This window comes from Penicillium nucicola, assembly GCF_028828085.1.
Source record: "Penicillium nucicola strain IBT 29836 chromosome Unknown utg000002l, whole genome shotgun sequence".
NCBI classification, from domain to species: domain Eukaryota; kingdom Fungi; phylum Ascomycota; class Eurotiomycetes; order Eurotiales; family Aspergillaceae; genus Penicillium; species Penicillium nucicola.
The window spans coordinates 3,127,854-3,155,820 of record NW_026643126.1 but is presented as its reverse complement, the minus strand read 5'-3'; the positions used below and the strand labels follow the sequence as shown (position 1 = coordinate 3,155,820).

The following is a 27,967-nucleotide window of genomic DNA, read 5'->3' as shown; positions in this document are numbered from 1 at the left end:
ATGACGTCATTGGAGGAAAGTCACATCCAGGGACCAGATGTGAGTGGAGGCGTGGTAGACACTAAGTGGATTGCCAAGTGTACCTTTTTGAAATTCGCGTTCATTATTGACAACAGGGCACACAGCAGCCACAGGTAGACTGCCGTAAACCTGTGTGTGCGCAACGCGTTCTGGCAAGACGATGAAGTTGATTGGTGGATTTCAACGCAGCCAGCGGACCGTGCCCTTAGGACTTGGATCTCGAACTGGGCTTTGTTCTAGGCGCAAGAAATGAGGATGTTCGTCTGGAAATGGGTTGAGAAAATGATGTTCTATATTTTGAATTTGAAAGAAGGGCCAAAATAATCTATACAACAAAGTCTATGGGGAATTTGGAAATCAAGTCTAATCTATGAATGAAAGAAGGAAGAAGGGACAAAGGCAAAATGGAAAAAATGGGAAACTGGGAAAAAGAAGGGAAATGATGGGACACCTTCAAATGTCGATCGGTAAGAGGATGAGATATTCAACGAAGTTGGGTAATGAATGGTGAACCTATTCGGCTTTCTTCGAAGCCTTGGTTCTCAACTTCATCAAAGCAAACACCAAGGCATATCCACTGATAGCGAAGATCACACAGATAGCCGCATCTCTCCATCCAACATAGTAATGATTGATGTTGAGGGTCGTCAGGAAGTCGCTGCCATCTCTGTATTGGCAGACCTTACAATCGGAGGTAGCGTCCGGGTTGAGCAGATTGATTCTCCAGCCATCGCCGGCCATATAGTCTGACAGGTACTGTCCACAGGTTCCGTTGGTAGGGTTAAAGTAGGCGAACTCATCCTCGTTGCAAGTGACCTTCACACCCCAGATACCGAAGGTCAACATTCCAGAGACGACGTAGTTGAACGGGTTGAGCCAGTACACCCAGTATCTCCAGAAGACGCTGAGCTGTTCGTATGGGACAAACACACCGCAGAAGAGTACAAGGAAACTGATCACCAAGGGGTTCACCAGAGCAGCAAAGGTCGGGTTGGGAGAATAAGCAGCGACAAACTGACCGATGCCGGTATAGATCAGCTCGTAGATCAGCATAACGAAGAAGATGGCTCCAGATCGGTCAGAGTCGTGAGGCAGTCTCCAAACGGGATAGTACCAGCATGCAAAGTAGAGGACAGCACAGATGCAAAGATAGGGGAATTCGGAAACAATGAGTCCAGTCACGAACGCAACCCACGAATACATCTTGGACTTCTTTTCACGGGCATCGTAGATGTCTCGGCGCTGGATGAAAAGAGGCTGAAGCTGGTTAATGACACCGGGAGCGACGAAGACAAAGTTGAAGATTGTGAACATCTTCAGGTTCAAAGCTGTCACACTAGGACCGGGACGCCAGAAGGAGAAACCGTTCAGAAGAGCCGAAATGATATGCAGAGAGAATTTGTTGTTAACGTAGTTGGTGTTTCGGAAGAGAGCAACGTTCATGCGTTGAGTGACGATTTTAGTCTGATCCCAAAGAGACATCGAAAATTCAAATCCATCATCAACCGTTCCTGGGGGCTTGGCGGCAGCTTCTTCGATCATGCCGTCCAGTTCCTGGATCATCTGTGTTTGCTCGGGGGAATCCAGCCAGATCTGATGCCAGTCCTTATCCTTGACGGCTTCGATACCACCTGTGACCACGTCGATCATGAACTCGGCTGCGTTGGCATCAGAGGGGCACTGAGCTCCATATTGACCAAAGTAGTGCTTGATTGTGGCGGCGTTGTCACCAATATCTCCGAAATAGACAGTCTTTCCACCCTTGGCTAAAAGCAGAAGAGTGTCGAACTGAGCAAAGAGCTGTGCCGAGGGTTGATGAATTGTGACCTGGGGGGTTGGATATTAACAATAGGATCGCACTTGTATCAGAACGAATACTTACCAGAATAGCCTGACCTACATCGGCCAACTTTCGAAGGAAACGCACTGTGTTAAAGGCTGATTGTCCATCAAGACCAGAAGTCGGCTCGTCCAAGAAGATCAGAATACTAGGCTTGGACACTAGTTCCACACCGATTGTGACACGTTTCCTTTGCTCGACGCTAAGGCCATTGCCAACAGAACCGATCATAGTATCGGCCAGATCGTGGAGCTCCAAAAGATCAATGATAGTGTCGACGTACTTGAGCTTTTCTGCTTTGGGAGTGGTGCGAGACTGGCGCAGTAGAGCAGAGAACTCAAGGGCTTCTCTCACGGTGGCGAATGGCTCGTGAACATCGAGCTGCTCACAATAGCCAGCCATTCTTTGGAAGGAGACCGGAAGTGGTCGTCCATCAACCATGATAGAACCTTTGATGGTACCGTCTGTCTTTCTCTGGGCAAGGACGTCGAGAAGGGTGGTCTTTCCAGCACCGGAAGATCCCATGAGGGCACCCAGCATACCTGGCTTGACCCAGCCGTGAATATTGTCCAAAAGCACTCGATCACCGGTTGGCGTCTTGACGGTATAGGTGAGGTTTCTCCAGGTGAAAATAGACGTGTTGCGAGAGAGGTTATCATCTTGGACCTCAACAGGTTCATCAGTGATTTGGCGCGCAGGTTCCTTTTCCCTGGTTTGAGCCTCTGGGTCAGAGCTAGCAGCCTGGTGCTTCTTCAGCTTCTCGCGGGGGATGAGCAGAGATGCACCGGATGCTCCACCGGACTTCCAGTAGCTCGTGCAAATGATGGTGAGAATGGCAAAGAATCCCCACCATCCCCAGACAACACCAAAGTTTCTCCACATTTGAGAGGCCTTGTAATGAAGAGAGCCGAGGTACTGATCACCGGTGACATAGTCTGCACCTCGCAAAGCGCCACCAATACCAGCACAGGCTTTGTTGGCAGATCCAACATCCTCATAACCAGGACCGCTGGGGATCAAATTCTGACCAACACAAGGGATATGGCGATCATGGAACTCATTGGACATTGCGGCTTGGAATGCGTATGCAAAGGGGTTCGTGTAGTACAGTTCAATGAACCAGTTCTTCATCTTAGGCTTCGGAATCATGTAACCAGCATACATGACGATAGCCTTGACAGCAGTTCCTGAGATCTTCGAGGCAGCCTCAAATGTACTGAAGGCGGCACCGATAAATCTGAACAAAGCAGTAATGCACTAAGAAAGAACATGTTAGTTCAAACCCCGATTTTAAAAGAAAAGATGGTTCAAAACACCTCAAACTTACCAAGGTCGTGGTGAACAAGATGATCCAGAAGGTGAAGAAAGCAGCCGCAGTGTGTTTCAGGCCAGCCATCCAATAGATGACAACCGAGAAGATCGAGCACTGGAACAATAGAACCGGGAAATCGGCTGTGATTTGAGCCAAGCAAAACGCAGCCGGGTGATACATAGCAAATGACTTGTGCTTAACCAAAACCGGGCGGCCCTTGAAGGATTCGGTAACCTCGGACATGGCCACAATGCAGTTATACAACAGAGAGAAGAAGACAGCACCACCTTTGGTGAAGAGTCCCTCAGACGTGTTCGGGGAGTCATAGAAACACGAACCGGCAATCAAGGCCATCACACATGATAAAACCTGTTTGATCAAGAAGGTTGATTTCTCACCCCACAAGATCTGATATTGTCGGCTCGTGCAGGCGCTGACCTGAGCCCAGAAACTGGTGGTCAAGTTGCTTCCCTTGGGGAGATGCTTCGACTTTTCCCATGCAACAGAATGTTTGAATGCATCCGTACGCTCACGGCTCATGTCGGTGTCCGGATAGTCATAGTGAGATACCATCTTTTTGTAAGTCTCGGACTTTTGGTATTCGGCCAAAATGGCATCAGCATTTCTGGGGAATGTGTTTTCGCAGCCTGGTCTGATTTTTCGCTCCGTTGGGACTGTCAAACCAGTGAGGAAATCGCCTGTCTCTATGTTAGTTTTTCTCCAATTTCTCATCGGGAAATACACCAGTACTTACCAACATTTGCACCATCAGTGTAAACAAAGCCGAGGTCTTCCATGAAGGGCTTGGCTTCGGCAGCTGGGCCATAGTAGATCTGCTTGCCCTCATCGAGAACCAATACTTTGTCGAAGAGGTTATAAATTCCGTTTCCTGCTTGGTACAGGGTGACAATCGTCGAAAGACCGAGGACGTCGGTCATGGCACGAAGAGCCTTTGCCCACTCCAATGCAGTGCTAGCATCCAAACCACGGGTACTGTTATCCCAGGAGAAAATAGAGCCCTTGGTTGCAAGACATTCAATAATAGACACTCGCTTCCGCTCGCCACCGGATACACCACGGACGAACTCATTGCCGACCTTTGTATCGGCTGTGTGGGCGATTCCCATGGACTCCAAGAGGAACTGCTTTGTTTCGGCTGTATGATCTGTAGCACTATTTGTGCCATCTGGCAGATGGAATGGCACTTTCATCTTGGTAGCAAAGTCCATGGTCTGGCCGACCGTCAATCTGGGATAGAACAGTTCTTCTTCCGTGTTCATAACGATCTGACCATTATATTTTTCGGCCTCGCTAGCGCTCATGTTTCCAAAGCGCACGTCACCCTTTATGGAATGGTAGCCCTCACGGCGGTTGGAGAGCATCTTGAGAAGCGTAGTACAGCCTGAGCCAGGCCGGCCCAAAACAAGAAGCATTTCGCCAGGCTTGACACAGCCATGACTCTCTGACAAAATAGACTTGAGTGGTGGCTTGCGGCGGAAGTCTCGGATCAATTGGGGAATATTGAATTGCGAGATCATGTTTTCATTGACGGCGGCCTCGGCGGCAAGGACGTCGACTGTCAGGTCTTGCCATGTAACACCGAGCTCACGTCTTTTGAAACCGGCGGCTTCATCACGCTCTGCATTCCGAACGACATGGTGTTTCATGTGCCAGGTGTTGTCCTTCTTGGGGGGTTCGGGTGTCTTGGCATTGGCAGCATATAGGGTTTCGGCACTGCTGGCTTCGCGGATGTTGGTATGAGGTACGTGTAAGGTTTCCACGCTGGTGAAATCGTGAGTGTTAAGCTTTCGGACGGGCAGATCTTCTGATTTCCGTTCTTGTTCTTCTTTTTCGGTTTCAGAGAAGTAGTCATGTTGTTCGGACGCCGACGTATCGTCGGGTTCGTGTTGATGGTCCATTATAGAGAAGGGATAGGGTCAGAGAGTGGAGATTGGTGAAAACAGAAATTGATTATTAGGTTGAGATCACAGATCTACTCATAGGGAGAGAGGCCAGGGTATTTATTCCAACCCACAGCATAATTTTCTAAGGGGCCTTCAATGTGTGTTCCGATTATAGATCCGAAGCAATAGGGGACCCAGTAGTCGTCATTGGACCAAATTGCCATTTCTGGCTAGAAATGGGAGTAATACGCATTAATCGGTTCATTGGCATCTAATACGGCGGCTATTATTCCACCCGCCACTATGCACCCGTTCCGAGAAGGAAAAATCCCTGAAAATCGGCACGCCGGCCGAGCTTCCATCGATGGTGGAGCTTGTTTTTTTGACAGATCTTGGGTCGAGCAAATTACTGCAAATGCTCAAGGTAAAACAGGATACCCAATGATTGGTCCACAGATAGCAGTCTATACTCGGATAGGTGTTCGATTTGTTTCCTATCTGGGTTGTCTTTGGGCCCTGGCGAGACATTTATGGAGCGCACACGTAACATTGTTTGTCTATGAGAGATTTCTTAGCAATCAACAACTCTTTTTAGAACTCATTTCGATTGTGAATTAAGGCAGATCATAATATTAGCAAATATCTGACAGAATTTCCCGTAGATAAACTTCGCCATGTGCGGCGATTTAATGATAAGCGCAGTGCGTCCGTTACTCTCGGCATAGTTTACGCTTATATGGAGACAGATGCCAGTTGGAGCGCAAATTAGCGGCTAATCGCCGACGATTACTCTATCATTGAAATATACCGGGTAATATTAAATGGTGTTTTGCGTTCGATGCCGAATGACAATGGCGGAAGTGTTCCGCACCCGATAGCGGGTGTGGCGATCCCGATCTACCCGGCCAAAGCTGCCGAATTGCTGCGCCGGATGCTGGTGCCTGGCCCAATGCGGTAATATATTGCTAGTGTCTTCCCAATCAGGTAATATGCCAGAACATGTCTGGACTCCCTTTACGGGTCTGTTGTTATCGTCCAGGGGCCCTTGACTGGTTCTCTATGTGATCGGTCCGGATTATGCTCTTATGATTAGGCGTCAACGTTCCAGATCTTTGGCATGTTCTGACGAGACTGGTCCAATAGCAGTCTTGGGTTGAGTAGATATCGGGATCAAAATGACGAATAGTCTAGGCATCGAATTATGCTCGGGCCGTGCAAATGATGGAAGTGTATAATGTCCGGAAAGGTCTTCCGTTTGTTAGTCTGGCATCTCTCTGGCCTTTCTACGATAAGATCCAGTTTTCCTCTCGCGAACGCTCAGCCCTAATGGATCACTTTCTCATAATGGTCTTGCTTCCATCTGGTGTTGCTTCTATTTGACGATCGATTTAATATCAATCAAACACGGTATTCCGCTAAATAGAGCAGCTCGGCAATATCCTATATATCCTGCCAAATCGCAGGATGTCTGCGTTGCCTTTTTTTCAACTAGGAGTTACCATAGTAAGTGAAGGTACTCTTACCAATTTTGAACTCCTTTTTGTGTTCTGCCAGACATCGACTGCCAGTCTACGGTTAAAGCATGATGTCAAATATAACCACCAAAGAGCCCTAAAATGAAGCTAATATCTCGATTCTATCATTTCATTTGGAAGACAAATTGTCAATTAAGGGTGGCTTTTTATTGAACCCCTGTTGAAACGACTATCATTCTCAGTTACTGCCTCAATCCTCCGGGATTGAAACATCATTCCGAACTCCGTGCACGACACCAATGACCTGATCTGCGGTTCATGTCAGTGGCTAGTGAAGCAAGCAAATAAATCGACAAGAGGGAAAGAAAATCTATATGACACACTTACTCTTTATCAAAACCAACAGGATCGCCTATTCTCTCCCAATGATTTCGTTTCCAGTCCTTGAAATCAAGTTCCTCGTCGTCTCGATCAGTCATATCAACCTCCCGCCACTTGCTGGTACGTCCATCGTCTGAGAGCAGACTATTATTCCGTTTCCAATCAACATCGCACGCGATATAGAACGGTGTCTGTCCACAATCGGAGATCAAAAACTGCATATTGAAAGGGACTGGTATCAACGGAGCCTCGCTGCCATGGCGTTTGAGACTAGCTTCAACTTCGTGGGTCCTCTCCTGAATTTTCAACTCCCAAAAGGTGGATTGATTCCAAGCCTTCGTGTCGCCTCTTTGTTCCTTGTGGTTTAAAGTGAGCTGCTCAGTCCCCGTGGTCACACCTGACTCACGTCCACGATTCTTCGTTCTGTCCACTGAGATCACGGGAGTCCGGATTTCTCGGGGGAAGCCATCAGCACAGTAATTCTCTCTGACCCTGGATCATTGAGAAACTGGAATCGGATCTCCAAGTTATCTTTGATCTTCTCGGCATCCAGCACAGTCACTTTGAAAAGGAAGTATATGACCCCTTTACCGCCATATTCGCCCCGTGCGATCCTCTCGCTCCTGATTTCCACTCGAGGCTCCTCTTTAGTATAGATCATTGTCACGTACTCTTGGCTAAGCTTCATGGTGCTGAACCCTCGATCCTCCTCCTTCCTTTGTCTATCTTTTCTCATCCGGCTGGAACTGGACCGGCGACGACTCTCCTCGCGATCTGAATCGTGACCCCGCTGCGTTGACTCCGGACGGCGGCCTCGCTCTTTGGAACTGCGCCTGCTATGGGTGTCATTCGAGCTGTTTCGACGTCTGCGACTGGTGGTGAATGAAGAGCGCCTGACTCGTTGGTCATTACTTGTATGGTCTCGTTCTCTAGACATTCGTCTAGTAGGGGCACCATTTGAGGTGGGTCGACGCCCACTGTCGATCCTCGAAGAGGACTCGCTAGCGTTCGGACTATCACCTTGCGTAGGAAATGTTCGCGTATGATGATCATTGCGGTGGCTTGCTTGTGCCGTCAAACCTGCACTTTGACCACGTGCTGGGATTGTTCTATGCTGAAGCCCACCGCTGGGTGTTTTCTTAGTCCTGACGATAGTCTTAGAAACTGGAACTTTGGTATTGGTCAAGCTCGGTTGAATGCTTCTGCTGTCGTATGGATCAACCTGTTGAGTGACATTTGGCCTGGCCTTCGGATCGGCCCGTGACTCGGTGTCGTCGCCGCAGCGGGACCTCCCTGCAACGGGAGTACGGGATCGTGATCTTCTCATTAGCCACGCTTTGAGCCAGAAAGTGGCTGATTTTTGTGGAAGTGACGATCTGGAAGCAAACTTTCTACACGAGCAATCGCTTCTGGCGTTTTGATGAATGCGGGGCAACCATGACAGGCGGGGTATAAGCTTATGCTGACTTGTGACATTGTCAGACTAGCCTATCAGCCAGTACAGAAGAAGGAGAGTCTTTGATAGCAGTTGGAAGGGCCATTTGAAGTCCATCACATGTCGAGTAGAATTCCTGTTCGTGAATATGTGAGTTAAAGGCAACAAGATCTGTTGATTTAGCATGTAAAAGAAGTCATCTCAAGCTCTCTTTTTGGATAAAAGGGGAATGAGTGGTCTATATCTGCGGAATGGAGACTCTGAGGAAGTACCCTTAACCTCTCAGTATGTGTCGCAGAGTTACACTAAATATTGCTGTCTACTTGGCCCGTAAATTTGAGCGCTCTCCTGAATTGATAGATTTTGAGAAAACCAATCCCGGCTCGCCTGTTTATAACCTGCAGATGGCCTATTCTCCAAAAAATATACTATGATATTAATAATCAAGCTACCGTTAAGCCATCCAGTGACTGGTGTGGCTTACCATCGTCCAGGTCTCCAGGAAGAAAGGTACATTGACTGGCTATGACTCGCCTTGCTGGTTTCACAAGAACATGATCAATTGTTTCACGTATCTGAGTGTTGTCATATGTTTCACAATGCTACAAGTCAACCGACTGAGTTCTTAGAAAATATTCGAGGCGTGATCACGTGGGGTTCGTGATCCATGCCCCACCGTTCACAACTTAAGCACGTCCGAGGGTCAACACTATACTTCATGTCAAACTAATCTTGATTCATCCCCTTGATCCTACTGGCATGTACAAATGAATCATGAGACTCTTACGTACACCTGTAAATTCCTAGCCCTTGAGGGAGGCTGGTCTCCATGATGTCAGTTTCACCCTTGCCCAGGGTGCCCCACTGCACGGCAGCCACCCACAATCATGTTTTTCATGCTGACGGTGAAATATGATCTATGATGTGCAGTCCCAGTCATATCGCACACGAGAAACCAAAAACCAGCCAGTCAAGCCGACCCGATCCAGCGGTCAAGATGCATGGAGACGAATCCAGGGAGTGCAGCAGGGTTCAGGCAAAAATCCGCAGGAGCTTCCCGGCTGACAATTGTGATGAACCCCATTGCCCTCAGTGGTTGCACTACAGCCCGCCGTGCGTTTAGTGTACTCCAGATGGCTGCAGATGGGCTCCACATAGTCTGATGCATTGCCTATCCTGGGTCGATCGGCGCCCGCCAATCTGCGCTATTACATCGCAATCGTGCCGATCTCTTCAGCTCGAACCTGTGAACCTATGGAGTGCCCGAGCGCCAGATGCACCCCCTCCAGTGGAAAAGCTCGAACTTGATCTGTCGATCGGAAATGCAGAGCTGAAGATCCGAAGCTGAAGGCTTTTTTTAAAGTCTGTTTCCCCCGCTCAGGGCCGGAGAGCTCTTTTCGCTTTTGCTTTCTCTCTTAACTTTACCCTCTTGATCGGTGTTTGTGTATTATAGTGATATACCCTCCATTTTGTTTCCAGCGCTATGCCTACTGAGATTCCTGGACCCCGGGGAGTTCCACTCCTCGGTAATATTTTCGATGTGAACCCCAATGAGACATGGAACTCGCTGAACAGCTTGGCCAAGCAATTTGGTAGGCTTTTCTGAAAGGTGCTTCTTGACGTGGCAGCAGCTGATCTGTGCATAGGCTCTATTTTCAAGATTAATGCTCTGGGACACGAGATTGTCTTCATCGGTAGTGTTGCTCTGCTCGAGGAGATCTGCGACCAGACCCGATTCCGCAAATGTGTGACAGGCCCAGTTGTGGAGATCCGATATGCCGTGCACGACAGTCTGTTCACAGCCTACGACAGCGAAAAGAGCTGGGGAATTGCACACCGCATTATGATGCCTCACCTCACCCAATCCGCGACCGACAGCCTTTTCAGCGACATGGCAGAGGTTATCCCAGACCTCACAAAGAAGTGGAGCTCAGGCCCCGCGCAACGCACTCTACTTTCCAACGATCTCGACCGCCTCCTCCTCGCATCCTGCAAACAGTGTTTCTTCAACCAGCGCGTGCACGTGCTCGACGGTGAGGAACCACCCATGCTGAAGGCCATGGACGGCGCCACCATGGAGGCGATGAAGCGCCCCACCCGTCCAAAGCTCCTGAACTGGCTGTACCAGCGTCGTTTCGAGAAGGACACCAAGACCATGCGTAACTTCTCAGCCGAGGTTATCAAGATCCGGAAAGAGAACCCGGACACCGTCCGAAAGGACATCCTCGATGCCATGCTCAACAACAGTGATCCCGAGAGCGGCAAGAAGCTCACCGAGTCCCAAGTAATCGATGAGATCATTTCCTGCTTCATCGGCGCCGCCACAGCGCCCAATCTCGTCTCCTACGCTCTGTACTACCTCATGAAGAACCCGACCGAAATCATCAAGGCACAGGAAGAGATCGACCGCGTCGTCGGCGACGGCAAGATTGATCTCGAGCACCTGAAGAGCCTGAACTACGTCGAGGCCATCCTCCGCGAGTCAATCCGTCTCTCCGCCCCCGCCCCCGGCTTCAACATTGAGCCCATCCCCTCCAATGACAAGAGCCCCATCCTCCTCGCCGGAGGCGAGTACCAAATCGCCCACAACCAGCCCATGATCGCCGTCCTCAGCCAAGTCAACCGCGACCCGGCTGTCTTCAAAGACCCCGAGGCGTTCAAGCCCGAGCGTGTCTACGGCGAGAAATGGGAACAGCTCCCTGCTGCCGCGAAGAAGGGCTTCGGCAACGGCAAGCGTGAGTGCATTGGTAAGCTCTGGGCTTGGCGCTGGTCTTTCTTCACTCTTGCTAGTATTCTCAAGGATACCAGCTTCGAGTTGGCGGACCCCGACTACAAGCTCGAGTCCAATGGTGCGTTCAGTATTAAGCCGCTTGAGTTCTACGGTCTCGTTGGCCCCCGCAAGTAAGCTTTTCGGGCTACTTTGGTATATTTTGTTGTTTCATCAGCGGATACGAAGTCAATAATGAATTTGTCGATATATCACTCTCTGCGTTAGGCATGAATTATGGAATGAAACTATATTCAACTTAAGCGCTGCTAGTTCCCTTCTGGTACTTTGCCGTAAATTGTGAAACGCGCTGTCGTAGTTGTCGTTGGTGGGCTCGTGGCTGTGCGGCGACATAGTGGGGGGTTGCATATGCAATTATGTGGTCATGTCCGCCACATTCGCGACGTCCACGACGCCCTAATGTTCGAGAACATTTTTAGTGAACTAAATTTGATTTACGATTTACCAATCTATTTTTTGCCATTGGAAGAAATTGAAAGCGAATGTGGTATATTGAAATCCAAAGAAAGAGGACCAGCCTAAGTCTCTATATTGACATAGAAGCGAAACCATTCCAGCTGGAGACCATCCCGTACAACAGAATGGCCAAGGGAGAAGAAACAAACAAAAAACAAAAGTCTATCTTCAACATCAGATCAACCTGACATCAAAGAAAACACATTGCTTTTAGATTTAGCCGCTGTAGTCAATGGTAACAGCCAAACGAACGGCGCCGCCGGAGATGTTACCACCAATACCACCGACATCAGTCTCAGCCGAGGTATAAGCATTGTCGACGACAGCAGCATTGGGCGAGATAGAGGAGCAAGTACCGCTGAGGGCATCACAGATCTTCATACCATCAACGGTGAGACCAGCATTCTGGGCCGCAATAGCGGAGACATCAAAGCCAGACCAGCCGCTGTTGCCAGTGGAGCCGAAATCGAACTCACCCCAGGTGGAGGCATAGCCGCCAGCAGAGTCAGTGGGGATGGTGGAACCCGAGGCGGCGGCCCAGCCACCCTGGGAGTCGTCATCGAAGGCAATGTACTTGGTCTCGCCGGCGGCGAGGGTGAAGGTGTTGCAGGCCTGGCCGTACCAGCCGTCCATCTTGCCGTCCGAGCCGTACTTGTTGAAGATGGCGACGGTCCAGTCCTCGGTGTTGGAGCCCTGGAACTGTGCCACGTACTGGTACTGGCTGGCGTCGGAGGATGACACCTCAATGATGTTGCTGCCGTAGGGGTTGCCGACGTTGCCTTCGTAGGTCACGCCAGTGCCGGACGAGGAGGTCGAGCTGCCGAACCCGGAGGTGGAGTAGCTGCCGCTGGAGGGGGTTGCGGTCCATTCGCTGCCGCTGGAGGTTGCGGTGGCCTGGCGGCGCTCGAGGGTGGTTGGGAGGGCCAGGGAGCCCGTGGCGAGGGCTGCCATGAACATGAAAGACTTGGAGAATTGCATTGTGTGCGTGGGGAGATGGAACTTGGGACTGTTGGATAGTTGGACACGAAGAAGAGAGAGAGAAAGAGATATCAATGAAGATATTCGAATGAGTGTCTGTGTCTGTAAAGAATGACAGAGGTTGTTGGTTCCTGAAAAAGAATGTACTTGTTTGGAGAGAAGAAAGAGAGAACAGAGCAAGACTTGGACAGGTATAAATACCTTTTGAGAGTCGAGACAAAATCTGCAGCCCCGCCACGCTCGCCCCCAAAGTCGAGGCCTACTTCAGAACCAAACGGATGAAACCACAGGTGTCTGGTACCTGACCCTCTCTCCATGGTGGACACCGGGGCGCAGGTACGTCAAGCAGTTCAGAGGAGGAAAGGCCTCGTATGCCCATGGGAATGCACAAGGCCGAGACCATGTCTCCCTGGGATGCAGTGGGTTAGGGCTACCGCGATCATTGGATGTGGACACGCGGATGCTCCGGGCCTTGGGTCAGACGTTGGACATTCTAATGGACGATCAGTGTGATTGGGCCTGTGCGACGTGTCAAGCCACAGTCAATCTAGAATGATAGAGTGGTCGGCATATTCGTCATTGGCGGATCCTTTGTCTGTCAAACAGTGGGCCTGTTCATCTGGTAATGCCCAGAGTAGATGGTGGATGGATCAGGGGCCGCATGGCTTTCCGGAGGATGGCCGGCGCATCCATGATTTCAGCCTGGGGAGGGGCTGTCCCTCTCCATATCAGCATCTGGACGCTACTTACAGTGGAATCTTGTATGTACCAGGTGCGGTTTATGTGCCACGGAGTAACTATTACGACTAATCTTCAAAGGACTGGACGCCAATGCGACCTCAGAACGGAGCACCCGATGGGGTTGGACGTATTGTGCCAGTCTGGAAGCGACAGTCAAAGTCTGCGAACTGGATCTTCGGGCTCAATGGACAGAAAGAACTTAAGGTGGGCCTTGAACGGGGTCCTGAATGGGGCTTTGAATGGGGCCCTGGTGACCAGTTTGTCTTGGCCCGGGACTAAGGGATTCTAGCCGGAACTGCTGGAATCTAAGACCTGGATAGATTTCGAGCATGGCCGATGCATGTTTCTTGACATGGATATTCGTAGATATAGAAACAGACCCTTTTTCAACAGCCAAACACCTTCAATCGTGCCGCTACTGCTTGTTGATTGAAATAGAATTTGTGCCCCTGACCCTGAGATGCGTTGAATTTTGTGATTCGCAGCTCAAGTGCCATGGACTTGCGTTGTGGTCCAGGAGAAAAGCAAGGCGATTGGCTAGCCATTTCCCATACTAACCAATCACAATACATCTTGTTTTCTTGGCAGGGCCATTCTGCATCTTGGCCAATCACAGACTGAGCTTTTAAACTGTGGCTTTCCCAACCATGGTTCTTTTCATTTCTTTTACACAAGAATTGGCCCGTGACGCAGTGGCTGGAAAAAGCCGCACAATATTGCAGACATTGGAAAGGCGTCGCAACCAAACTCATGTGTTTATTGTGTGCCACATGTCCCAGCTGAATTACACTCCGTACAGTGGGTACGTGTTTACCTCTTTCCTCCCACGGTGTACTGATTGAAAATTCTGCTTCACATGCGAAACCCTCCTCGCCTAAAATCAGTTCTTCGACTGACCCCCACTGTCAATGTTTAATCTTTTTGTTTCCCACCTTCCTTAGTGGGCCTTTGCAATCTCTAAGTTGGCTCCGCAGTGTCCCACCGAGGGTTCAGGCCTGGGCTTCAAAATTGGCGAGTCGAGGAAAGAAACTGGAGCGGGGTTGAGGCAAACCAACCGAAAATGTGCAGTAGAATATTGCAATTTAAATTTATGAGAGCGATATGGAGGTTACATTATCGTGGTGAGATGAACGCCCAGCGAAAATTCGGTTCAAATGTCGGAGTTTCTGTGTTCGAGAACATTGACCAGGGAAATAAAGTTATACACTACACAATAAACAAGCGTTTTCCCGTTCGCCTAGTGTAGCTAGTGGGTTCAATATGGAGTTCACGATGTTGTCTAGACAAGTCAATATGTCTGGGCGAACGTATGCCCAGAATGCTGACACTGAAACTCCGTCGATGACTTCATGCTGGTCAAAATCATCAGTTTGGATTTTTCAATTTAATGAAATTCCCATAGGGCTTATTCAAATATGTGACCACGTAAAATTAGGTTCATGCGTGTTCATTGTGCAAATTGAGTTCCCATTCAGAGGACGGCTTGGCAGGAGAACAACACGCCAATCAACATTTATTGCCACCACATAGATATAGCAAGCCTAATATAGACGTAGGTAACTGTTGATTTGTTGCCGCTATTGCCACACTCGCTTGTTCCTGACATGTCCGAAAAATGACACTCACATGACGTTTGCCACCCTGATGACGACAGCTGCCGCGCTTCATTATCAATTCTCACCGGTGAGAGCTACCACCAAAAGTCATGCCATATTACATGGACTGGAATTTGCCAAAATACCTTGCGGACAAGAAAACTGAGGAGCAGCATATTCTCCTTCGCCACGGGTGGATTTGGTGACCTTTTTAACCTCGGCCCACAGGGCTTTAATTTAGGCCTAAGGCGATGTGTTACGATTCTCACTCTTTTCATTGGGGAAATTTAGTGTAGAATCGATGTCTCGTAGCTATGTACGATTCACATTTTGCTAGTATACCCAATCTCGGTTATTCTGGATTATTGCCAAGAGTCGGAATTTTTGCATAGCTGATAGATGTTGATAAAGTTGAGTATAATATTTCTAAGTGGGCTATTCGCCACGAACGAACTAATGATATTGGAATACGCGAGCGAATCCTTTTTGCGGACGAACTGATCTTTAAGCAATGGAGACATACGTGGTTATTTAAGATTACTTCGACTCCACTACATTGGCGTCCTTCACTACTGCTCCCTAGCATTGATCTTGGGGGAAAGGCTGCTGAATTTGTTTCTTTTAAGCTAATGTATGAACTCTGGAAGATAGTCTATCTTTTGGTACTTGGGCACGACGATTCGCATGTCTATGCCTACATATGAGCTGTTTAGGGAATATATCCTGAATAAAAAAGTCTATTCATATCCGGGGCGAATGTTCATCGAGTTTTGTTTTCGGTGCCAGTGATAGTGGCCATTTCAGTTTATAGCGCCAGGGCCAGCATCCTGCGAGGGACATGCTTGTTGTCACTGGACGTTATGTCGATAGAATCGATTCGATTCCCAGTAGCTTGTAGAGAATTTCCCAGATGCGTGTTTCTCAGCTGCGGTGTTGTCTTTGTATAGTGTGATATCCGACACACGGGAAATCAGGAGTGGCAGGACAATGACCACAAAACGACCCCAATTCATTCTGTGTGTCTGGATCGAGGTGCCCAGAAACATCTTAAGAGTTATCGCCATTTGTCATCGGTTCGGGAAAAAATGGATTCCACTGCGGATGAGACGTGTTCTGGATGACCGCATCCTCAACGTTGGTTGTCGACGCCTGGGGTGATGAATCGTACTCAATGCTGTCGCTAGCATTTATAACTGCTCCACTTTTGATAAGAAGATTGTGCAGTTCCGCATTTCGGCCGTAGCTATATACTGAGGCCCAATATAGTGGTGTTCTTCTATCATTGTCGCGGGTGTTAACGTCCGCTCCTCTTTCGATAAGAAGTCTCGTCACTGCCTCGCTGCTACCCATTGACGCATAAGCTAGTGGTGTATTTCCACTATTGTCGCGAGTGTTTATGTCCGCTCCTCTATCGATGAGAAGTCTCGCCACTTCCTCGCTAATAGCCCTTGAGGCATGAGCTAGTGGTGTTCTTCCACTATCGTCGCGGGCGTTTATGTCCGCTCCTCTATCGATGAGAAGTCTCGCCACTTTCTCGCTACTAGCCCTTGAGGCAATAGCTAGTGGTGTATCTCCATCATTGTCGCGACTATTGATTTCCGAGCCTCTATCGATGAGAAGTATCGCCACTTCCTCGCTCCTAGCCCTTAAAGCATGAGTAAGTGGTGTATCTCCATCATTGTCGCGAATTTTGATGTCCGCCCCTTCATAGATAAGAAGTCTCGCCACTTCCTCGCTACTAGCCCTTAAGGCATGAGCTAGTGGTGTTCTTCCACTATTGTCGCGGGCGTTTATGTCCGCTCCTCTATCGATGAGAAGTCTCACCACTTCCTCGCTACTAGCCCTTGAGGCAATAGCTAGTGGTGTATCTCCATCATTGTCGCGACTATTGATTTCCGAGCCTCTATCGATGAGAAGTGTCGCCACTTCCTCGCTCCTAGTCCTTAAAGCATGAGTAAGTGGTGTATCTCCATCATTGTCGCGACTATTGATTTCCGCGCCTCTATCGATAAGAAGTTTTACCACTGCCTCGCTACTAGCCCTTGAGGCACGAGCGAGTGGTGTATTTCCACTTTTGTCGTGAGTGTTTATCTCAGCTCCTCTATCGATGAGAAGTCTCACCACTTTCTCACTGCTAGCCCTTGAGGCAATAGCTAGTGGTGTTCTTCTACTATTGTCGCGAGTGTTAATATCCGCTCCTCTTTCGATGAGAAGTATCGCCACTTCCTCCCTCCTGGCGTCTAAAGCATGAGCAAGTGGTGTATCTCCACTATTGTTGCAAGTGTTTATGTCCGCTCCTCTATCGATGAGAAGTCTCACCACTTCCTCGCTAATAGCCCTTGAGGCAATAGCTAGTGGTGTATTTCCATCATTGTCGCGAGTGTTGATATCCGCTGCTCTTTCGATGAGAAGTCTCACCACTGTCTCCAAGCCTTCTCGTGTGGCTTCAAGAAGTCCCACGTCAAGGTAGCGTTGTCGGTGACTATACCGTGTGTCCGGGTATGTGGTGATGAGAAGCTCAGCAACAGATTTATGTCTAGATCGTATCGCCAGAGTAAATGGGTTCATTCGGCGTGGATCGGCCTCGTCGATGGCGAAACCCCTTTGAAGAAGAAGCTTGACCATCCCCATACGGCCTTCCTGTGCCGCCCAAGAAAGAGGAGTTCGGCCTTTGTATTGACCTAGGTCCTGCCTATGGGTGAGGCCCTCTGTGATATCGATCCCATCATACATTGTTGAAGACAGGCCCAAGAGAGCCGCAGTGCTGGCCTTCTCGCCACTGGCTAGAGAAGCAAATAGCGGATATGGGTATCTCTCCTCAAGTGCACGCATTCCAGTGTCATGTTTGACTTGTATGCGGATCAGCTCAGGATATCCCCTATCTGCAAACACGTACAGAAGAGGTGCCTTGTGGGTATATTCGCGAATTTTCGACTTTTCAAAAAGATTGTTGATGGTAATCCAGTTTGAGAGGTTGAAAAAGGAAATAAAATTGTCTTGTGGGACCACTTTCGCTGCAGCGTTGGAGTGATGAAGGACATTTTGACAGGCGTATTCCAGGAACGGGTACCGATCCAATGCTTCTGTCCGCTGGAGTGGCTTTGTATTTGGCGGTAGCTGGTCAACAAATGCGTGGGCGTCTGTGCGTGCCAAATAATTGTTGCAACAATCTTTGAGCTTTTCATGGCTTAGACTCTCCCAGTCAAGTCCAAGCTCGGGCCATAGTTCATATAAGCCTCTATCCTTTATAAGAAAGTCCCGGACGGACTCATGGATGAACTGAACGGATGGCTGTTTAGACTTTGTGATCTCAGCAAGTCCCTTAGAGCAACTGATGACATATCTCTGGGGTCTAGAGACACTGTCATTGGCGTCCTTGGTTGAAGCATCCGGGAGACTATCATCGACCAAGCCTTGTATTGATAATCCGGACCAAATGGCATGGTAGAACTCTTCCGGCTTCAATGGATGTTCCGCACACAGGATCCAAAGAAAGCAGAGCAGGAGCTCTTCCATATTTTCATCGTCACGTTTGAGAATGTCCTTGAACAAAGCACTCAGATCACTGGGTATCTGTTCAAGTTTCCTCTTAGGGGACATCGCACCCCGTGCATACTCTCTGTTCAAGATATCAACGACCAAAACCACCCACATAAAGACACCAGCCGCCTTTTCAAGAATCTTTTCAATGATCTCTGTGTCGCCAGCCCGAAGTTCGGCTCTAACATAAGCTCCTAGGTCCTCCGTGTGGCCTTCTTGATGCTCTAGTGTCAGGCGAGTGCCCCACCGGATGAGAATATAGGGATAGTGCCGACTAGAGAAGCAAATACGGAAAGGGATTTCCTGGGCTGTGGACTGTTCTGTCAGATTCTCAAAATATTGAATCATGTCGAGGACTTGCTGTTCATCACATTCGTCGAGCGCATCGACAAAGCATGTGAATGAGCGTTTTCCAAGGGCTTGGACCCCTTTGTGAAGCACCTCTTTGAGGATATTCAAGGAAATGTTGCTGTCCTGACTATGATTAGGATTGAGCTCAGAATCATCCAAAACATATTGCAGGTCCGGGTACCCTTCGAGCAATTGGATAATCAAGGATCGATACATGCCTAATACAGACTTCTCTAAATATCCGCCCCGGGCGTTGAAGAAGAAGGATGCGATGAGAGTGTTCTTGTGGTCAGCGTTTTTCTTTGTCCTCATGCTCGAGTAAGCGAATTTCATGATTGTTGACTTCCCAGCTCCAGGTTTGCCAGTGATCCATAGGAACCCATGGTGATCGGGCAACTTGACAGGGTCCAACCATGCTCGGTAGTCCGGATGACCCAAAAGCCATCTACATGTTTTGGCGTGGGCCTTTTTGATGGTCAATTTGCGAGCATCGATCTGCTCGAATCTGAGGGATTCTAGCAAAAGTTTTCGGCGCTCCTGGGATAGGGACTGATCTTTATTCCGTGTGCAAAAGTGAGTCAAAGATTCCTCATATGCAAATATAGTCACTTACCCGCTGTCAGTATTTGAGCGCCTCTAACATGTTCTTCTGTTTCTTCTGTGGCAGGCAACTCCTCCAGTAATTCCCGCGCGTACGCTGCCGCAGTGCCCGCAGCGTATTTTTGCCACTCCTTACTCTTGTGGGAATCAGAATAGTCGCAGATACCGCGAATCGGGAGACAGGGTAGAATATCCATGAGACCAGCAGCCTCCATTTCAAAACAAATGACATTCAATTCCCGAGCGACCAGGTCCCGAGAAACGCTGTCTTTTATGACCTGGCTCCCCGAAGCAATAGCACCGTAGTGGATTACTGGATCATTGGATGCCCGGGTGCTCCGGGGGACCAGCTTCGACTGATCGCATTCCTTGCAGCTCACCATGGGGTCATCATGACTGTAGGTTGCTTGAAAGAGGCGATCTGGGGAGTCTGGGTGACCATAACTATGCCTCTCTAGCTTTTCATTGAGGATGACCGAAAGTTTGCTGGGTTCGAGCTCGTGTTTTGCGCGTAGGGCAGATACGGCAGTTCCAAGCAATTGATGTGGAATCCTGGAAATCGCTGTTCGCTGCATTTTTCCATCTCCGATGATTTTCCCAAGGTCAGTGTGCATCACCCTAGTTCCAACTATGATGTCACCCAGTCGTATATCAGCCTTGCTGGGTACGCCACCGCCAATGCCGACCATCAAGCCTGCACGAATGGCGGTGAATGTTCGTTTCAGGTTTGTCACCACATTGGCCGCATTGATTATCCCATACGCATCCATGGGCAGACATGCAATCACGATATTATGCCCCTTTATGCTTCCTAGGACATAGGTGTTGTTGTCGTCCCCACCCGTCGGCAGAGGTTCATGAATCTCATCTAGGACGGCCCGAGCCGCTGCCATCTCGATATAGAGCGCGCATATCCAGGCGATATTGTAATTTTCGTGTCGCAGTGTGAGCCCGTCGCTATCGTGGAGAATTTTTTGTCGCTTTGGCAAGCGAGATACCCTTGCCTCAAATGATGTCTCCATTTTGAGATAAAGAGCAAGTCTTGATCGGATCAGGTCGCAAAGCTCTCCGAGACGAGCAAGAATAAAAATTGAAAAGTATGAGAGAGTAATTAGCACAGAAGATGAGTATGTTTGCAGATAGTTGTGGGCGGAGAAGAAAGTCGAGACGACCCCTCATTCTCACCTAGTCACAGCCTCCTTAAACAGCTTAGCCTCCAACTGGTATCAGCTCAAAAGACCGCCGCTCTATATTCTGCCGTCAGTCGCTTATTAACGTAGGCTATATGGATGTTTTGCAATTAGTACAAAGGTGCATTATTGAAAGGACTCTTCTTTGGAAAAAAAAAAGTCTTGTAGGATCAGCTTCTAGTGGGGTTTTATCTTACAGCTAGACTACGATTTAGTTTAGCAATAGACGTCTACATATAAGTTAGTGGACATTACTTTTTTATGTTTTTTCTTTTCGCTATTTTTACATCTTCTCTCAGTATGATTGGAGTATGAGGTATAATTTCACCGATTTCCGTTGAGGTGTTGTTTCAACTCGGGTTGCGTGGATTTATAGGTGGCATAGAAAACGGGAAGAAAGACGTGTCGAAAATGATATGGCACAAGAGAAATTTGAATAAATGGCGGTAACAGACTGCCGTATTTGACCTTCGTATTCATAACAAGCTAGTGCTGCAAAATGGGGGCCAACCAAAAGATCCCGTCGACAAGCTAAATTAGAATCGACACTGCATTCCACTCTGGGCTCAACACCTCGTACGGGATGGTTCCCCAGTCATCCGTTGCTTGTCCGTAAGATCTAAACTCGTCCTCACTATCAGCAAGGGCCGTGTAAAACTTCCCCGCCGCTTTCGCAACGGCCTGTTCTGTCTTCGACGTCTTGTCATGATATACCCGAAACTTTGAAGCAGCGTAGACAATCAGGCTTTCTTTGTTACCCGGTTTGAAGCTGAGTAGGTAGGGCGTATGTGAAGCAAGAAGCCACTCCCGCGTATGATTCATAGGGAGCGCATCAACAAGCTGTTTCTCCGTATACTTGAGTAGATCTTGCAGAGTGGATGGGTGTTCCGTGTACAGGCAAGGGGGTTTGTTGACTACAAATGACTGGTAATAGTTTTGAAGGTAGTTGACTGCTGTGTGTTGCGGGGAAGCGATGTGGATGCACATCGTTACACAGTCAACTAGCTCTGCAAAGGTGTTGATCGTTGGGAAGGATGGTAGATCTGCACCGCCTGGACTTCGCATTTCTGCGGACCAGGCTTGGATACGCTCGTCCTGTAGAACCTTTTTGTCGGCACCAGGCTGTTGGTAATACAGGCTCAGCATATCCTCGACGTATGACCGAATTTTGTTCCACATGCTGTATATACATCTGGCATAGGCGTAGTTGTGAAACTTCTCGTGGTTGAGTTGTTCTGGAGGGAACCCGCGCTGTGCCAGATCTTTCGGCACGTAGCGATTCTTGAAGTCGAAGGTTTTATAAGCATGCTTGATAAACTTATATGCTTCCTCTGGTTGGAACCCGATCAACTCCACTATGATGTGGGGGATAAGAGTGTTTCTGGCTGCCGCGTTTATTGCCAGGGTCTTCTGCCAATGCGGATAGAGTAGTCTCATCACTGGGTGATTCGGGTCGAGTTGCCTGTTAGAGGCGACGATTGTGGCCTCTTCAATGAGATGCGTGTTGGTAAGGTGCACCGTCACTTCATGTCGAAGCCAGTCGCTGCACTGCACGCATGTTTTGGCTATACAGAATCCCACAAGTCAGCCCAGGGTGTCGGGGTCGTCATGGCCGGGAACTTACCATATCTCCAAGGCCAGTCATGAGCCTCATCAATTGACTTCACCTTTGGGTCATGCTTGTCACTACCTGAATGGAGATCCGTCCGCTTTAGCAGTTCCCGATTGTAGATCGTCACGGAGTTTTCAGCACTGCCGCGCCAATCGAGGACAATAGCGAGCGGGTACAATTGGCCTTGATCGTTGAGATAAAAAAGACAGACAGACGCGCAGCCATAGCGATTACCCTGTCTGCCCTTATCCTTCTCGTCTGGTTCATCAAATGCACACTTGATGAATGCGCTCGTGTCCAATCCCGCAGCCTTGCGAAAGTAGCTATAGTCCTGCATGTACAAAGACTCTCGGCAATTCTTATTGAGATCAACAATTTTCTCCTTACCCGCGGCATCCTCTGGTGCTTTTGCAGCTTGAACAAAGTGGTTGATCCAACTATCTGAAGCCCGCTCAATAGTTGTAGGATTTGTACCTGTGAACTGCTGCTGGCAAAATCGGTTATCACTATACCAATCTGGCAAATCACCCACGTTGGGTAGGTCAAATATATCATTGCGGTGCGAGGATCCACGAGCTTTTCTGTTAAACGATTCCACGTCTTCCAGCTTGGTGCCTGCATCGGGCGTTCCCATAGACCCAAACCAAGCCCATGCGCCTACCTTGGCAGCCCCTCTGATACATTTATTTGGCACCACACTAGGTAAAAGCGAGCTCAACTGAAGCAGGCGCATCTTACTAAACAGATCAGATGGCTGGAGCGTTGATCTCTCGGTTTTGTTTTTTTCCGCCTCTGCTGCTGGTACATTTCCAGCGAGGTTAAGATGGGGCGGGAAGCCGTCTGAACCATCTGTGAAAGCGAAGAATTGCTCTTTCTCTTCCCTGGATAGAGGTGATGGAACCAATGGTTCGAAATTCGCTGCGTCCATGAAGGACATGAAACTGTGAGTATATTAACGATCTGCTTGCTTCTTAAAATATCTGATAAAATTACCGCTGCTCTATCAATTCATAGGACTTGGTAAGGGCAAGCTTTGTACCCCGATGTGTCCCTTCTGAGATTGGAGATGGCCCTTGTTCATGGGCTTTCCAATGTAAATTCTCCGGATTTTGGTGAAAAGACTTCTTCTCCCCGTCGCTAAAAGATTTGAGCCTTCTCGGCAGAAGCTCAATGTTTGCCAGTTCATTAATGAATACGCCGCTGTCAATCCCGTTAACAAAAAGTTGTTCAGGGTCTCTGGGCCATTTTTCTTGAACATCGGGATGACCGAGGACGGCGCCGGGAGTGAGCGGGATTGCTGTACTGTGTTGAGCCATGACTGTTGGAATTTCGGTCAAAAAGCTTGGGCTAATATTGAGTAGCCTCTAGGATTATTTAAGCCTATACGAATTTATTATCTGAACACAACGCAAAGGAATTAAATATGCCGCGGAATTCATGGCTCTCACTCTATTATGTCATGATGTCATGGCGGTAATCGAAAACAATAACGGAGGTTCGGATGATAATAAAATAGAAATAAAATGATGGAATGATGAGATAATGTATACAAGAACAGAACGTCGAAGTTCGCAAGTCCCCGGGTTTGGACAGGCCGGGTGACAATCTCAAGCCTAGAACAGTCTTTGGAAGTGAAGGTGATCGCCGCAACAGGAATGATACGAACACAGTCTTTCGACATTGCTTCGATTTATAGTTTAATAACCTGGGAAATAGCATTGAGGTTGAATTACTCTGACAATTCTTTTGGTGCCTTGGGAGTTTGAACAGGCCACCTCCTCTACGGAGCTTGGGGTAGGGGTCATACAGTATATGAGAAGGAAGTTAATAGGGGAGAAATAGAGATCAGGCTAGACTAGTGAGAATAAGTATACGGAGCGTTCCAACATAAAGGAGCACAAATAGAATAACATTTGATGAAAGTAAAGAGGATGGTTGAGAAAGGGGGGAGCTTGAATTGAATATGGGAGATACGATGAGAAACCCAGTAAAATCATTCAAACATCCTTCAAGATTTTATTCTAAAAACACTTATTATTGTTGTCGGTATCAATATAGAAGTATTGAAAGAGGATTAAAATGTATTGGAAAAAGTACTGAAAAGATCAATGAAAAGATTATCGACGAGAGCTCAACAAAAGTAGACCTGACCTAATAATCGGATCTCATCTATAAACCGACTCCGGCAGCCTCAAGGGCGTGGATGAAAAACGCCAAAGCCGATGAAGAATCGCAGGCGAACCAATTTCTAGCCAAATATTCTCAATTCTTTGAAACTCTGCATTGTCAGTGTGCTAATTGCTGAAGGACCAAATCGTCAATCTGTTGGGAGGCGATCTTTCAGAGGAGTCCAGTTGGCCGCATAGGTTGATCATGATTAATGAGCTAAATTCTGTACCTTCCCGACGAGATCGACCGGCAACTCCGTGAAAATGGCCTTCGCGCCTACGGCTTTGCCATCTACCGGTGTACGTACTAGAGTCAAGCGGTCTAGGACGAGTTTCTGCGTCGGCTACTTACCAGTTCTTACGAGAGTCTAGAAGAAACGGGAGCCCCTAAGATACTTAATAGTTTTTTCTTAGCTATGGTTGAAGACTCGGGAAGTTTGGAAGGGGCTACTACTACGGTTCAGCGGCACTTTAAGCAGTGGATAGAGACCGTAGTGCTAGAAGAGTAGGGTAGGTCTAAAGGTAATTTTGTCCTTTGCCGTTCTGCTTTTGTTAACTCGACATACATCAATGTTTTGTAGTGTTATTATGATTGTGAGAAAATGCCCTGGTTTATCTATCTATCTTTCATCTACCAAAAAAACGAGATTTAAAAAAAAACATACAACAGTAAGGATTCGCTAGTGGTCACCCACCTAACTACTAACTTACCGGCGTGTGGCTTAAGTACGGCTGAGCGGACGGGAAGCCCTGTTCTCCACACCCTGTGGTCGTATGTGCTAGATAAACTGTTAAAGGGGGACATGTAGATCAAAAACTTAGTGACTAGCCAATAACGTATCCGGCAAGCGAGTGGTTATCTCCAAAACACATACTGTAGTGAATGCGATATATTATAATTCTATATCTCAATACCGGCTGCCTATAGGAACTTCTTCTTCTATCCACTTCATTCTTATACAATATCTAGTATGCTTAGGAAGTTTTAAGGAATTCAACGATTCAGTGAGATATATATTTCCAGATTCTAGTAACGTACTTTTCGGTCATTTTTGAAATAATAATAAAATAGTCATCCACTGAGTTTGCAATTAATATATACTACTTAAAATGTTTATCGATGCCTATCCATCAACAGTGAAAGTTACATTATATTATGGTATGTGAAATAATATATCGCATTCACTACAGTATGTGTTTTGGAGATAACCACTCGCTTGCCGGATACGTTATTGGCTAGTCACTAAGTTTTTGATCTACATGTCCCCCTTTAACAGTTTATCTAGCACATACGACCACAGGGTGTGGAGAACAGGGCTTCCCGTCCGCTCAGCCGTACTTAAGCCACACGCCGGTAAGTTAGTAGTTAGGTGGGTGACCACTAGCGAATCCTTACTGTTGTATGTTTTTTTTGTCTTTTCTTTTTTGATTCATATTATTATGCTTAAACGCATTCAAAGTTTAGTTGATCGCCACTGACTTGTATTTTTTGAATCCCCATTTCGACTATCTACAGTAGTCTAGAAGAATACATTAAATATTTCTACGTCTCCCTTAAGGAGAGAGAGGTCTTCGTCGTCTTCAGAATATCTCTCTACTGACTGACCACTTTCCTTCCTATGCCATATCAAAAGAGCTCATCATCTTTCAAGTTAATCGTTTTAAGTGTTTATCTTTAATTTGTCTACACTTTCCAAATACAACGTCTTCTATTAACTACTACTTTGTGTTTCCATTCCTAATAAATACCTTGCTACCTTCGTACTCTTTTCTCTAAGCTCTACAAGCCGTAAGTTGAGTTGACATATAATGATTCGTCACAATTGGTGAACGCACTACAGTAGAGAGCTAGATATCATGAAATTCGAATTTTTTTGATAATTAGTATCGAGTCCAATATGTTCCAAATTCTTTTTCAGTAATGGAGACATCCCATCCATGCCACTACTGAACATTTTATGGCAGGTGCCAGTGAGATATTGTATATAACATACATTGATTCGCTAGTTTCAATGTATTTGACTTTGACGGTCCCTCAATTTATCCCCCCATTCTTTCGGTGGAGTTGTCGAATGGCTCCCACTGGCTTCTTCCCAGCTCCATGGTTCACTTTGCACAACAGTCTCTGAAACAACCGTGATATCCTTTGAAGTAGGCTCTGGTTCAGTGAGAATATGCTCATCACTTCCCCACGCGGAGATCTGCGTCTGCGTCGGTCCGGCATTATTTACTTTGCTCTTCTTGGTGTCTCGGTCACCTCGATTTGTCAAACTCTTCAACCCCGAGAGCGGGTAAGTCTGTCCCGATTGTTTGCCTGAGGAACTGAAGAGTTGGGAGAGTCCAATCTTCTTGAACCCCTTGCGAAGAAGAGGCTGGATGATGGGCAGATTAGAAACCACGATTGATACAAACGTCTCGCGACAAGCCCATTTAGAGCCCGCAGAGGCGCCATCTGGGCCCGACTGTGGATGATCTGTCAGAAAGAATGTAAAGCACAGGATACAACTGGCAAAAAACTTACGCTGATAATAGTCACAGCTCGGATAATTGACGCTGTGATGACGAATGCAGCCCCCGAAAAGAGGGCCATCAAAGGAACTTTTCGTTTCAAACTGATGTTGACTGTCCATAGCAAAGGTAGTGGGATTGAAAGCAGGTACAGATCAGTGACAATGTTGAGTATCACTACGACCAAAACGTAGACCGGGGAGTTTGTTGGCTGACATAATTCTGTGCGCATTGGGTTAAGTTTTAAAGTCTTGCCTGTCAAAACCGGGGGTACTTACGGCCGGGATTAGGGTTGATTTGCCAGAAGGCATGGAAAGGCTGGCATGAAAGCAGAAGAGACAACTGTGTTGCAGTCCACGTCACAGCTAGAATGACATACCCAAGTCGAACACGGGTTGGGAGGCTTTGAAGACCGGTTCTGCAGTTTGGTCAGTAATTCAATTTTTCTGTAATGTTTGAGGGAAGTATGTGTGCCGCACGTTAATCGAGAATAGAAAACAGATAAGCTGAGCTTGACCAGCCAAAGAATCGCGACGTATAGTGACCATCCAATAATTTGAATCTTTGATCCAGCAACGCGATTATGTGCCTCAGTAGAGCTTAGATCGACAGCTTTCCGTTCTTCGTCTGTCATATAACTGTTTGTCAAGCCCTGGTAATCGGCGACAACGAGATACGCTGCTACTGTTTCCAATACAAACACAATCTGCGTGGAATATTCTTAGCACATGCAACGCACATAACAAGAGGTAGAAACATACCCCCGCCAAGGGCATGAGATAATCATCAAGCTGAAAGTTGGCAGGTCCGACAAGCTTCCATCGTACAAAGATACGAACGATGATTGTGAATAGCGCTAAAGATAGCAAGACCCAAGCCTCGACATTACTCGGCATTTCCACGAGTGCACGATGGCTCAAAATCCAGAGGACAGAATGCGTGAAGAATCAAGTCAGGTTACCATAGAAAAACAAGCCCCCCAAATCTTCAATGGGATCTTCATGACTGAATCCTTGTATCCCGTCTCTTTGAAGATCATAAGCCCCCCTGGTACTTTTGCCCATAAACCGAT

General features: G+C 47.7%; 8 protein-coding genes across 8 annotated transcripts; 2 read left to right on the top strand and 6 right to left on the bottom strand.

The window, feature by feature from the left end:
• Positions 1-534: 534 nt before the first annotated feature.
• Positions 535-5,092, bottom strand: N7511_002947 (uncharacterized protein; the record flags this gene model as incomplete). The annotated part of the gene is made up of 4 exons (XM_057125372.1): positions 535-1,848; positions 1,904-3,118; positions 3,189-3,871; positions 3,928-5,092. 4 exons carry the CDS (start codon positions 5,090-5,092, stop codon positions 535-537), a joined length of 4,377 nt encoding a protein of 1,458 aa, XP_056987531.1.
• A 1,843-nt stretch (positions 5,093-6,935) lies between these two features.
• Positions 6,936-7,669, bottom strand: N7511_002946 (uncharacterized protein; the record flags this gene model as incomplete). The annotated part of the gene is made up of 2 exons (XM_057125371.1): positions 6,936-7,356; positions 7,425-7,669. 2 exons carry the CDS (start codon positions 7,667-7,669, stop codon positions 6,936-6,938), a joined length of 666 nt encoding a protein of 221 aa, XP_056987530.1.
• Positions 7,670-9,851: 2,182 nt separating this feature from the next.
• On the top strand, positions 9,852-11,273 carry N7511_002945 (uncharacterized protein; the record flags this gene model as incomplete). Its single annotated transcript, XM_057125370.1, has 2 exons — positions 9,852-9,960; positions 10,015-11,273. The coding sequence occupies 2 exons, from the start codon at positions 9,852-9,854 to the stop codon at positions 11,271-11,273; spliced, it is 1,368 nt and encodes a 455-aa protein (XP_056987529.1).
• A 555-nt stretch (positions 11,274-11,828) lies between these two features.
• N7511_002944 (putative allergen) lies at positions 11,829-12,590 on the bottom strand (the record flags this gene model as incomplete). The annotated part of the gene is made up of 1 exon (XM_057125369.1): positions 11,829-12,590. The coding sequence occupies one exon, from the start codon at positions 12,588-12,590 to the stop codon at positions 11,829-11,831; it is 762 nt and encodes a 253-aa protein (XP_056987528.1).
• An 831-nt stretch (positions 12,591-13,421) lies between these two features.
• N7511_002943 (uncharacterized protein) lies at positions 13,422-13,610 on the top strand (the record flags this gene model as incomplete). Its single annotated transcript, XM_057125368.1, has 1 exon — positions 13,422-13,610. One exon carries the CDS (start codon positions 13,422-13,424, stop codon positions 13,608-13,610), a length of 189 nt encoding a protein of 62 aa, XP_056987527.1.
• Positions 13,611-15,973: 2,363 nt separating this feature from the next.
• On the bottom strand, positions 15,974-20,439 carry N7511_002942 (uncharacterized protein; the record flags this gene model as incomplete). Its single annotated transcript, XM_057125367.1, has 2 exons — positions 15,974-19,371; positions 19,431-20,439. The coding sequence occupies 2 exons, from the start codon at positions 20,437-20,439 to the stop codon at positions 15,974-15,976; spliced, it is 4,407 nt and encodes a 1,468-aa protein (XP_056987526.1).
• A 699-nt stretch (positions 20,440-21,138) lies between these two features.
• N7511_002941 (putative lipoxygenase) lies at positions 21,139-23,535 on the bottom strand (the record flags this gene model as incomplete). The annotated part of the gene is made up of 3 exons (XM_057125366.1): positions 21,139-22,172; positions 22,232-23,160; positions 23,213-23,535. 3 exons carry the CDS (start codon positions 23,533-23,535, stop codon positions 21,139-21,141), a joined length of 2,286 nt encoding a protein of 761 aa, XP_056987525.1.
• A 2,861-nt stretch (positions 23,536-26,396) lies between these two features.
• N7511_002940 (uncharacterized protein) lies at positions 26,397-27,791 on the bottom strand (the record flags this gene model as incomplete). The annotated part of the gene is made up of 5 exons (XM_057125365.1): positions 26,397-26,849; positions 26,909-27,117; positions 27,174-27,313; positions 27,375-27,601; positions 27,657-27,791. The coding sequence occupies 5 exons, from the start codon at positions 27,789-27,791 to the stop codon at positions 26,397-26,399; spliced, it is 1,164 nt and encodes a 387-aa protein (XP_056987524.1).
• Between the last annotated feature and the right edge of the window lie 176 nt (positions 27,792-27,967).